Raw genomic sequence first — 13402 nt, forward strand, 5'->3', positions numbered from 1 at the left:
TCCAGAAGCTGAGAGCAAAAACTGAGAGCTCTGTTGTGCTTAGCTCAGATAGAACATTAGCTTTGTTCTGAAAGCTTTTTTCGCATCAGAAAAACATAATACAGAAATAGAAGAGCAATTTCTCTGATCCCAGGAAATGCCCCTTCTCCCAAGCAATTACCCTTGCAGCTCTGCCTCTGGCCCACTGCTTCCTAAGACCTCCCTCCTCACAGCTGCACAAGTGCAACTGCACAGAACAAATGTAAAGCTGTCTGTATGTTCCAGGTGGACACAAACACACATCCAGTTCAGTCTTCTAGATAATCTTGGTAGTTATTAATCTGAAGATGGTCTGGAGGATACCTGCTTGAGTGCAGACTTCAAACTACACAGCCTAGAGATACCCAGTTATGAGGCACTCTTGGGTTCAGCATAAAAACATTATCAGAAGCGTCCTGACACCATGAGGCACTTACCCCACACTGTGGTTTCACTTCTGTAGTTATTCCCATGTGCTGTTGCACCCTCCTCCCCCTTCAAAGCTAGACACACAAAGTTCATCAAATTACTATTCTCAACATGCATATGTACTAACTGAACTGCTACAGAACAAAAATACCTTCAAAAATGTCATCTTCAGTTAAGAACAATGTAAGATTATTCTCCCTGAGAATAATATCTATCCTTGTACTCTGTGTACTTTTACAAATCCCGCAGGTTTTCTTCCCTACAATTAGAAACTAAAGCCAGATCCTTTTCATATTTCATGTGAATGGTACTATTGAGAACGAGATTGGTATTTGAGGTGTAGAAAAATAAAATTGGCCAGAGGCTATGGGAAATGCAGCAATGACATTTATTGGAATTTCTCCAGGCATTACATGAAAAAACTTTTAAGTTGAAACAGAGGATAAAGCTCATTCAGTGCATCTTTAAAAAAAAAAGATGTATCTGAATAATCTTGGTTCTTTGTAATAGATGCCGCTGCAGTTCCTGGGATTAGTTTATGTACACATCAGCTAAAACTCACACTAAACAAAACAGCAAAGAACTCCTTTTTCACTTGGCATTTCCCCATCTAGTACAATACGACATTCTTGAAATATCTAGACAGATTCCACGTAATTTTATACACAGTTAAGATCTTTCACCCCAAACGTAAAAAGAGAGACTGTTAAGTAAATCAGTATCTTTAATCAAATAAAACATCATGGAAGTAAAAAACAACAGCAAAAAACCCAGGAGAGCTGAAGCCCCTGTATTCCACAGCAGTGTGCAGCAAATAAGATTTGTTGTTCCTCACTTTTATGGTAACATAAAGCATAATAATTAGAAAGCAGTGATATTCAGTCCTTGCTTTCTAAATTGGACAATCTTATGTGAAAAGACACTGCTGAATTTGGCACTTTGCTTAATTGGTTTTCTTACTAAAAAGAATAAGTGCTTCCTGAAATACAGTATAAACGGAAAGAGATAACATGAGCCACTGTAACACGCAATTAAGGGTTCAGACATGCACTCCAAAATACTCATCTATTACACATTTGTCTAAGCCTTCTCAAAAATTCCACTCAAAAACATTTTCAAATCTATATGCAACTTTTTATACCTCTATAAACATAATTTCTCCCTTGAAATGATCAGTTTATCCCACCTTCTGTCCAAAACACACTAATTCATTACTTTGCTTTAAAAAGAAAGACCACAAAGCAGTATTAAAACAGGAATAGCCTGGAAAGTGTTATTAAACCTGTGCCTGTACTTCAGGATCCCCTTTGAAATGTATAGCCACTGTATATGAGAAAAGTGAAAGGTACATAGTATCTGAGACTTGCTTGGTCCTCTCTTGTGCACTGACACTTAACTTCCTGCAACCTACCTCAATTTTCTTTTCATATAAATTTTAAAACAGCTTTCTGCATCCCAGTACAATTAGACAAGGTTTCTTGCAGCATTTCTTTGGTTAAATGAGAACCCGTGACACACCCAACCCTTACAACAGGCAAGTCTCCTGTGGAAAATTAGCATCAGGATAAATACCATCCCACTGCTGCGCTTCCTTCCCCTCCTCATCACGATCAAGCCCAGGACAGGTGGAAGCAAACAGGCCAGGAAGGAAGTGGCAGTCACTGCCAGCTCTTGCCTTTGCAAGCTCTTCGAGTGCGTGCAGACACCTATTCCTTAGCTCTGGGTTATGGAGGCGGAGCTATGATGCGATGCGGTTTTGTTTCCAGTTCCAACATGCATGTGGAATTACACTGCTGACTGGTACAGCCCAGGCAGCAGATGGCACTACAGCTCTGTCTGTGCAAACCATGTCATGACACTTTTTCTGCTTATTGGTCTGTGCTCACAATGTCAGTAGAATTAAAAGAGAGGCACGCATGAGTTCACAAAGATTTTCCACAAAAGATGTGAAACATGCTGCTCTTTGGAGGGAAAATTACATTCTCCTTTTTCTTTTTCTTCAAGTATTATTCAACATATTCAATTTACATATATATATATAAAGACACACTATCCTCATTTCACTACAAGACAAGCACATCCAGAGTGAATTTGCAGATCACCATTATCTTTGTCTACTCCAATTTCTCCTTTCCTTTAGGTCAACTCTAAATATACATCTCCTCATCATAATTACATGTGAGAATCCTTTATTTCCCCCTTGTGATTTATTTACATAATCATAAAAAAATTAATAGCCTGAATTTGCATACTGACACTTGAAGGCCTGTCTGTAGCTGTGAGTGTCCCAGCACTATTTTTGGGTAATACCGTTGCCTATTGCTAAGTAGCTATTGAAAGCAGCATAATCATTTTTTCAATCCCTTTTTGTTTTTGAAGAAATGCTGCCTAGAAAACCCTGGTTTATGGCTTACTCCATATTTTATTATTTGGGTTGTAGTTTACTTCCTTCAGGAGCTGTTCACAGTCAGACAACACTTCTGCTGGCAAATACTTCACTATCTGCTCAAGAGTCTTTTGATATGTTGTCTTCTCCTGTTCCAGGGATTGAATTAGAGTCTTCATTTTGCTCTCTCGTGTCAAAACAGTCTCCAGGCTGGCTTCCAGACTCTGAATTTTAGCGTGAGCAACCTGTAAACAATAATATTATTTTAAATTGATAAAGTCTGAATAGTTTTATTTTAATATTATGATATAGTATCTGTTAAGCAAAAAATTACATAGCTACTTCTAAAAGACATCTGTGTAGGCACACAGTACAAGGAAGGCATACTGTATATCATACACAAAATCTCCTCATAGTGACCAGATCAATCTGAAGAATTTCTCAAAGCTTTACAGAGGGAAGGAGATACACAAGTGTCAGCAAGCAAGGGACAGCAGAGAGTAACAAAGAACTGGAGCCGGAAGGAGAAAAAGGAAATCAGCAGCTGGAGTAGCACTGGAAGACACAACCTGTCTGACAATGATGGAACACGGGGAACCCTCAGTGATAAAGTTAGAAGGATGGAGAGTTTGGAGGGATGGAGAACCTCAACATTTAAGTCTAGAAGCAGATGGCATTCTCTATTCTCCAGTTAAAAACCTACAGCTTCCTTTGACTAGTCAAAGAAACCCTGCACTACAGCAGCAGCAGTTCCCTCTGAGGGAACTGGAAGAATTCTGATTCTTCCTAGGAAAGGGTACAAGCAAAAGAATGAAGAAGTTTTGCAAATGAAAAGGTGAAGAGGTTAAGCACTGAGAAAGATGCATTATTGTAAGGCACTCTGAAAAAACAGAAAAGCTTTGATAGAGCCTTTTGAATCAGCCACTCAATTATTCTAGATCTTTTGTGCATTTTCAGAACAGAGGTAAAAGCCACAGTTGCAGTAAATAAAGAAAAATAGAAAAGAAAAATTAATAATAGTAAAAAGTTGAAGTGATTCCTGTTTTCAGTATCAAAAGAATACAGCACCCTTAGCCCATAAACTCAAAAATAATGAGGACTTGATCTTTCCTTTCTTCCTTCCATTTTCACATTTCAGAAGCTGAAAGTGCTTTCTGAGCTCTTTGCAATGCTTGCTCAAATTAACAAATATAACAAGAAATAGCCTGATGATGAAAAAACCAAGAACTTATCTTTCAAGAAAATGCAAGACAATATAACATACTTCAACTGATATAAGTCTTGGCCAAGCTATGAGACAAAGGGTAAATAGTGAAGGAGGAAAGGAGGAAGGGCTTCTTTGAAGCACAACTTCACCAGGCAAAGTCTGGGGGACTTTCAGATGTAATGAGGTTTGCTAGGAGAGACCACTTTTCAAAAGTAGGACTATGAGTTTCAGCAGAAGGAAACAAACAACACTGACTACAAAGGCTTGGACAAAACAAGTCTGCTGCACTACGGATTATTTCTTTAACATTTCCAACCAGGAAACAGAGAGAGAAGGGACAGAGAACTCACTTTTCAGTAAAATACACAAATTTTGCCAACAGATTTTATGGCAGGTAAGGGTAGAGGGATTTTGGGAAAAAAGAAATCTAAATCAAGATGGAAAAATCCAAGGAATGACAAAGGAGTTAGAAGTATGCCTACCAGAAGTGAATCACTGCAATTAAGAGAACTGTTCAATTGCACAAGGTCTTGCAGTAAGCAGACTTCTCACATACACTTAAAACAATACTTTCTCCTCTATTGGCTGAATCAGAGAAATTATTTCACCATGAATTTATTGCCTAAGTCACCTACCTGTAACTTCTCCAACAAATCCATGTTTTGCCTCTTCAGATGATTGTTTGCCCTCTCCAGCTTCTCCAGAGGTTCACCTTCATCACAGGGACTCACATTTTCCTGTAGTTCATCCTGAAGAACATGGTACTCTACTTCATAGGCATGGAGCTGTTTCGAAATATCCATCTCAAACACCTGCCATGAGAGAAAAGACCATTTTTACCTGCAATAGAGAGGACTTATTCCACGTGAATATTTGACTAAGAGTCAACTCTTCTTGATTAATGCTTTTCCTGTTCTCTTCAAAAAAGTATATTAAGGGGGTGTCTACAGTAAGAGCATTTTAACAGAATTGTAGCCATAATAAATCATAGACTTCAAAACAAATTAGATCATGCCTTTCACAATTACCAAATACCATCTCCTACTACAAGATGTATCAGCAGAAAAGTCTTATTCAATACAAGAATTTTACTCTTGCTCAGGAATATTAAGAAGTTCAAGACAAATTTTTTAAATCTGGGATTCATCAGATCTCTGCCTTCAAAACTGGATCCCTTGACTCCAAGAGCTCATTTACAGACTTCTGTACAAACATTCTTCATGGCTACAGTTTCCACGTGCTCTATCCCTGCGTGACGACACACTGATTTCTTATTGGGATACTTTAGGGACAAAGCATTGTGAAGACTACAGAACTGAGCCTCTAACAGTGATGGGACATACAACCCTTATCTGTTTACACATCTAGTCACAGCTTTGGAAAATTACCAAAGATTTTAGACCAGGATTGGAAGGATGTCTACAGTGACATCAATTTTCTGTTCCTTATCCTAGAGATAACAAACATTCCACCAACACAAGACACACACACAGATTCCCTTAAAAACCAAGTTCTGTATTACTTTCACTGTTCCATTCTATTCAAATGAGATAAAACTTTAAATTATGTAGCGTTCAAGCTGGGTAAGAACCATTTTCCTCTACATAGCTACCTGATCAATCATCTGGGTATTACAGATCTGCACAGTGTCTACATTTTACTTTCATTACTCATTCCAAGGGGTTGATCCTGGGAACTACAAGACTGAGATGGACAAACAAGTGTCCCTGCAGCCAGGCTAGGTAGCAGCAACAGGATACAGGCAGTCTACACATGAATGGAGATCTGGAAGGCTGCTCAGCACGAGACCACACCACAGGCAACGAGAGCAGAGCTGAGCTGCTCTGCATGTAAACACATTCAGCTCTGCAGGCAATATAACCCATTCTTTATCAGACCTGGCTTTGCACAAAGCCATCTCTACCCTGCCCAAAAAGCACAGCTACTCTGCAGCCCATGCAGAGCACAGAACAGATTTAATGTCTAAGAGTATCAAAAGTGTTAAACTACCACCTCTGTAATTCCCAGAATCAATGAATTGTGAGAGACACAAAAGTGCCTGACAGGTTTAACATGGCAATGACAGTCAATGTAATGAGGAAATGAAGAGTCACATTGTCTAAAAATGAATTCTTATCTAACAGCACCTGAAAGAGTCAAACCTTAACAAGTCACAGGAATGCACAAGTGCTTACTCCACTCCTGCCCATGGACATGGTTTTCTAGAGCTTTTCTGTTACCTCTGAACTACCACCTGAAGGGGGAGAGCTGCGTGCAGTTTCACAACTAAGGTACTAGACTGAGGCTCACTCTTGATATGCAGCTTCAGCGCAGAGGAAGCTAAGTCATAGATATGAAGATTCCAGACACTGACAGTATTTATCAAGAAGTTTTACATATCTTCTTCTGAGAAGACTTTGCATATAGTGTAGGCATGATTATTTTAAAGCAAACTAAATGGGGGGGAAAAAAGTAAAGAGAAAAACATCCTTACCTGAGTAATAATTTTTTCCATTTGAGGTTTAGTCATATCAGGAATAGTGGTTTTAAGAAAATCAACAATGTTCTCAAAACTCTCACATCCCATTATAGATGTCTCATGACTGCTAAGTAGGCTTAGTGCTACTTTAAATATGACTTCTGTTCCTTGAAGAAAAATTATGTCTAAAAGAGAAAATAATTAAAGTATCTTGAAAATGGGAGCTAGAGTCAGTGGATTAATACATATATTTACTGGGATGTTCTTTGCAATCAACCACAATGCAGATGTATTCAGTTCAAAAGTGCAATCTGTTTTATCTCAATATGAGGATAAAGCATGAATTTTCTTTCACCTTACAGATGTGAGAGAGCATTAAAAAAAATACTGCATGCTTATTATGCCTGTAGCAGTTATCTGCAATGAGCATTTCATCACTGTCTGCCAGAGATGATAACAGGTTTTAAGTGCTCCTGTGACTGAAAAGCAATTGGGGAGCAGATCACAACACAACTGTTTTCTACAGGCAGAAGCTAGTCCTTAAAAAAAAAAAATCATGTAGATTCCATAACCACTTATATTATTTTCGAAATTCATATCAGTGATCTTACTGGATCTAATCAAAGCCTGAAACTCTTACTGTGAGGTATTAAATGGATAAGAGAGGAAAGTCTGGGTTCTGCAGGTCAGGAGACACAGACTGTACAGAAATGAGAATCTTGAGACCAGTAAATAGAAATTCTGCCTCAGAATCAATGGTAGACTTGAAGTTACTGAGATGAAGGCAGCACATAGGCATTTCAAATAAACCTCCTGAGCTGGCAATTCTGTCACACAACAGGGTGTTTGGGGCTACACAACTGAAGAAATTAAATTCCTGATCCTGATACTCAAGAGGTCATCCCTGGCCTAATCCAGTATCACACAGCAGCACAAGGACACCAATGAGGCAGCCATCTCCCTCAAATGCAGTTCCTGAAATTCTCCCTTCTCAAGCCTATGATAGACATTAAACAGCATAAATATGTAATTTGTAAAGGGTAAACAAGAACCATTTGTTCCTGGTATATGAAAATGTCTTTAATAAGACGTTAAAAATTCAGGAATTCAAAGCATTAAGAAGTAAAACAACACAATAATTTTCAGTTTTAAAATGGGAACCTGCCTTGCACAGCTTATTACAGAGAAATGAACATCGAACCTCCTTCCCACCTCCCCTAAAATTCATTTAGGAAAGAAAAAACCAAACAACAAAAAAGAAAGAAACACAAAATGCTGAAGTGTCCCAAAATTCAGAAATCCCACTGGGAAACAGATATTCACATGACTGGTACACCACTGAGAAAGAGATACACCAGTTTTTTTGCTTACTCAGACAGCAGACAAAAAACGTTAGCTGTAAATGGAAAAAACCCTCTGCAACTGAGAAAGCACTGGGAAAAAAAAATAAAAACGTAAAATCAAACCCAACCAAACAAAACCCTCTTCCTGACCCCAAGCCAAACACCACACAAATTGAGAACCTAACACACTCCAGTATTAAAATATGAGACAAAGTCAGACTGAATTTCTTATGAAAAGACAGAAGGTAGTATATGAAAACAGAAATATCAAAGGGAAAAAAAGTATCTGATTTATGAGGAAGTACCTTACGCATGCATTTAGATTCTTGGTGCATATACAAGCACAGTGAGCTTTACATTAATAAATAAATTTAATTTTTTAAAAAGGTGCATTACTAGAGATTTGACTAAGCTGGAAGTTCTTATGGATAAGAGAAGAACCCCAAAATAATTACTTGACATCTTGATACAGTAAACACTATCAGGCATAATCAGTATTTAGGCTTCTGTACTAGATGTTACCCACAGAGGAGTTTTTAATGAAAAACTATCTAAATTAAATCAGAGGCGTATTAGAAATTGTTCAATATATATACATGAATACCTAAACCAGCCTTTAAGTTCAAATTTGCCTAAATTTTTTAGAAAGCACTTTAGAATCAGACTTCAGAAATGTATTTTCTTTTTTCAGTTTGAAAGTTCGACAACATGAACTTTTCTATTGATATAAACCAAATACATTTGCATAAAATATATTTGCAACAATACACTTTCTGCCGTTTACACTTCAGAAGTCTCTTAGGTAGTAAGAGAAGATATAATTATTATCTCAAGTCTGATATTTCAAGAAATACTTGTTCAATTTTCCTCTTAGGAAGGAGCTGATATCCCATCAAGAAAAGTGTTGCTACTTGCCGCCTACAACAGTCACCCCAAATGTCCCAGCATGTACTAAACTACTCCTGGAGTGTTTCAAAACACAATGGACATTGTTCTGTTTGTTATTTCAATAGAATAAATTTTCTTACCAAACACTCTGGCTACAAATCCTAATGAAAACTGAGATGCGAACAGTGTAAGAAACCACGGCGCAGCATAAAGACTGGGACTGATTTCATTCTCTTCAAGATGATTATACAGGTCTCTGTGATAATCATGTAGAAGCCTTGAAAGCTGATACATCTGAATCTACAGTGCATGAGGGGGTTGGGGGGGAGAAAGAAAGAAAAGTTCAGTTTTACTCAGTTTTCCAAATCATTCATATTTCATTCAAGGGAAATTAACTGCAGTACAGATGGCACAGTAAAATGAAGCTTAATTGCCTCCTGGGGCCTCATGCAGTATCTACTCATGTATAAACAACCTGCCACTAATGAATTAAAACCAACAGGGCAGTCAATAACAAAGAACTGTTTGAACCTGATTACTAACAAAGTATCATTTCAGATTCATAGGCTTAAGGTAAAAAGGCAATATATTGCTCCAACTTTGTCAACAAACCAGAACTTTTAGTCTTGCAGCAATGAAAGTAGTTATACCTCTTCCAGGATGTCAAAACCATGACTTGTGACTAAATTTACACATTTCAGCTTTCATTCCTTGAATTTTGGCCTTACTTTTGCTGCATTTAAAACTCCAATGCTACAGTCATCACTTTAGACAACTTCAGTACCCACAGAATACATTTCACACAGAGGTGTACCACATACGTATTTCCCAGCCCATCTCCCAGTGGTCCTGTGGAATTTAAGATACCGATGCAAAAAAGTGTTGCTGTACAACCTATAATGGTTGCATAGGAAAATGGTTAAAAGGTGCTATTCATGGCCAAAAATATCACTCTGTGGTAAATTATTCCCTTGCAACACTTCTCTCAGAAAGCAGAAAATGAGAAGCAGACATATACTGAGGTCCAACATCATTGTCAACAGTGCTTTGTGCTTAAGGTGAATCTGTTCCTCAATAAGAAAATGACTCTTTAGATCCAGCTATTTTCCTACTTCTAGAATTCGTGCTTGTTTCCTACCAAAAGTTGAGTGCACTTGAAGTTACCTGTTAGTCAGTACTGTGCACAAGCAGAGGGATCACTTTCATTTAGGCAAATCAGCTAAATTTGTGCATGCATTTGAGATCTTGCTTTAATTGTGTAAGATAACAATTAAGCCCAGTTTGGACAGTGTCAATACAAAACACACGTGTGAAGTCAGAATTGCATCACAGAGCAGTAAACCAATTGGGATAGCTCTTTATGAACTAAGGATCTAGATTACTACTTTTTCCAGACAACAACTAAAAAATCTAAATCAAATAAGTTTTCTTTATCCTGAAGAATCATCCAACATTTTTCTGCTACAGGACTGAAGCCAATTCTGCCTATAAGCTTTCTGTTGTTTCACTACTGTAAAAGCAAAAGAATTTGCAGTTCTCTACTCCTGTTAGAAAACAACCCAAATAAAGTAAAATCCTCTAAGTCTTCTTGCCTAGTTTGACTTGAGCAGACAAAACTTTAACGGAAGAACTGCCTAGAAGCAAACTGTGGGGAAAGATAGGTCATTTAATTCAAAAGGCAAACAGTACTACATGTGGTAAACTTTCTCAAAGTCCTCTTACTAAGAGGTTCTGACAATGAAAGAGATTTGATTGAACTCATTTGAACTAAAATGTCAAGTCCTGGACATGTGAATGCTCTCAAATCATCAGATACTGGAAGTCTACAACTGCAGTATTACACACACACACTTAGAGCATCTACTAGGGAAAAAAAAAACCCACAAACATGCACTTATCACACTTTGAGTCTCACTGGTTTAAAACATATCTGGGCGGGAGATGGAACAGCAGGAGGTAAACCAATGTTTTTTATGGCTGTTCATTCTTAATTCATCAACAACAAATTTGTAATAGCATACTTACATCCACAGTCCTCTATCGTTTTTAGAATTAGCACACATAGTTTCTTTAACTACAATCTATTCCATTGCTCTGGACATCTGCCAAATAAAACTCCTAAAGTGACTGGTCATGAAAAGTGGGCTGAAACTCTCCCTTCAGTTTTACTCAATTATAAGTGTTTGCCATGCAGGGAGCATGGAGGGAAAAAAAAAAAAAAAGACACTTTTGTATCTGCTGCTGTTTTCCTCCACTGTGGATTATAAAAGCTTTAACTAATCAGTGGTTTATTCCTTTATAATGTAAGGGGTTTATGGCATATTATAATTATTCAAATCAGTGGACAGTTGCAGGGTGAAAAATTTCTCAAACTTGAAACCCTGAAATTTATACAGATCTGTAAACTTTTCTGTTTCCTTCCTAAACAGTCTTGAGTATCTATTGCTACCTATTAAATATTTCAGAGCATGCATCATTGCATAAGATAATTAAATGATTAAAAATTCATGTTTTCTCTCTCTGTTGAAGGTGGTGGAGTAGAAGGCAATGAGAGAAAGAGGTGAAATGATGAGTCGAGGCAGAGCAGCCTCAAGTACAAATGCCTGCAGAATGCAATGACTGGCCACTGTGTGTCACTATTGACTTGACTTGGCCTTACAAGAGAGAAATCTACATTCAAGTGCTCATGGACTGAAGAAAAACAAAATCTAATTGATTTTTAAACTCCATCCATACATGACAAAGTGTATCAGCTTTTTTCTGGCATAAGGAAGAAAGAGCAGTGAGGAAGAGAAAATGAAGGGAAAACAGCAGAAAGCAGAATTTCTGAAGAGATGACTGGGCTATGTGACAGGAAAAACAGAAATTTTAAACTTCTCTGTTTGCAAATTGAGAGGCAGAGAGGGGCTTGACAGTAAAATATACATGTACTTCAAAACCTCCAAAACAGTATAAGAAGCCTCATAAGGCCCTAGAGAACCTAAGCAACTCCTAAGAGCTCAAAAGTAATTTAGAACTGGTTTGCTCCAGAAGGACTGACTTACCTGTAGTGACATCATGTCTGGCCTGTACTGTTTACGGAAGCCAAGGTCATACATGAGGAATTTCAGCATTTCAAAGGCCTGTTCTTCACTCATATGTAGAAGCAGCACCCCAGCTACAAAGCTTATACCTTGGCAATAACCCACTTCTTTGTCTAGCAAAGAATACGCTTTCAAGAGATTAAACAGTGATAGCTGTCCTGCTCCCAGGTGCGTGGAAAAGTAAGGATGTGTAGGGAATGTCCGTCCTGATGTAAAAAGAGAAGAGTAGTTGGTATTCAATTCTTCTGAAGAAAAACCCCAATCCATCTGACAAACAGCACTTCTCCTCCCTCAGACCATTTATCTTTGCTTTCACATGCAGTTTGCCTTTAATCAGATCAATCTGTATCCACTGACTTTGGACTGTACCTTTTGAACTCATTTAATATTCTCATCTGTACAGAACCTGCAGAAGCAACTGCCTGACTTCTCTTTTCAGACAGATGCAGAAGGGCATAAATATGAATGGCATAGCCTAAGGAACCATTTGCTTACAGAACTCTAAGTGGCATACACAGAATGTATCCTGATGACATAGAAAATGGAGCTCATAGAGCAGCATCTATCTTCAGCAACAGCTTCTGTTATGAGTGGTGTGTTTTCCACTCAAAGATCCACAAAACCAGTTGGAAAGAACAGACTTACCTAGATCTACGAGGATGGCATGCTGCTGAGCAGTCAGTTGTTTCAGAAGTTCTTTGTAAGAGATGTCAGGAGGCTGCTGCTTGTTTGGCAGCCTGTGCCTGACTCGGTGTTGCACAGCCAAAAACTGCCAAATTTCTCCCCGACGACTTTTTGGTACACCTGCAGGTCAGTCAAAAAACAAGAGGCCTAAGCAGGGGGACACTTTTAGTGCTACAACATAGAATTTGCTTTGTCATAATTTTGGCTGAACCACTCTGGAGGATTCCTTACAAAGTGAGTTCCACTCTGCAGTGCGTTCCCTCAGTAGCCACGGCTCAGTCCCACAGACTACACATGAACTACAAACTTAAGGGCAATTACACTGAGGAGTACCCTGGGGAACTGAGGTATAGATATCCTTTGCTTTGCCACTTCTGAGCTGTTAAGCCTCCAGCAGGAAAAGATGCACAACTATATTCAGAATGCAGAACGACCCGCTTAGAAAAGCTGAACTAAATTCACAAGTGTAAAATATAGGGAAGTCCAACTCCTCTTTCCCTTTGCAAAGGGCTGTTCATTTCACTCCACAGATGTGGAGAGATACATCCCCCTTTGATACGTGACTTGGTAAACCAGCCTTTGAAAGTCAAAATGTCAACTCTGCTAATACCTTCTAAGTAAACAATTATTTAACAAGAAGACAAGTTAAAAAACCATATCCTTGTTCCCAACTCAGAACTGCAACCCAACAGCAGAAGATAGGGTATCAAGGTAAATAATTTGTTAGCAGACTTCTGCAGGTCACTAACAGGAACTGCTTTATGTCTTTGCTACAATTTACTTTGGTAGCAATTTAAACTTCCCATCTGTACCACAGCTAGATTACACAGAATTATTTTTCAGCATCTGTAACACAGACATGAGATTCTATGGAAGAGGGCAGAG

General features: G+C 38.3%; 1 protein-coding gene across 5 annotated transcripts in view; it reads right to left on the reverse strand.

The window, feature by feature from the left end:
- Positions 1-821: 821 nt before the first annotated feature.
- The window catches only part of TBC1D4 (TBC1 domain family member 4), a 97909-nt gene continuing 85328 nt past the window's right edge, over positions 822-13402 (reverse strand). For all 5 annotated transcript variants that reach the window (XM_066176290.1, XM_066176291.1, XM_066176292.1 and 2 more), the window contains 6 exons: positions 12479-12637; positions 11795-12039; positions 8891-9050; positions 6535-6704; positions 4676-4852; positions 822-3078 (listed from right to left, as the gene is read on the reverse strand). In XM_066176290.1, the coding sequence (XP_066032387.1) occupies positions 2851-3078; positions 4676-4852; positions 6535-6704; positions 8891-9050; positions 11795-12039; positions 12479-12637 (1139 nt within the window). In that variant the 3' untranslated portion in view covers positions 822-2850. The remainder of the gene's footprint in view (positions 3079-4675; positions 4853-6534; positions 6705-8890; positions 9051-11794; positions 12040-12478; positions 12638-13402) is intronic.

The sequence above is a fragment of the Chamaea fasciata genome, unplaced genomic scaffold (assembly GCF_029207755.1).
Source record: "Chamaea fasciata isolate MVZ Bird 193981 ecotype frontalis unplaced genomic scaffold, bChaFas1.0.hap1 SCAF_2, whole genome shotgun sequence".
Taxonomy (NCBI): domain Eukaryota; kingdom Metazoa; phylum Chordata; class Aves; order Passeriformes; family Sylviidae; genus Chamaea; species Chamaea fasciata.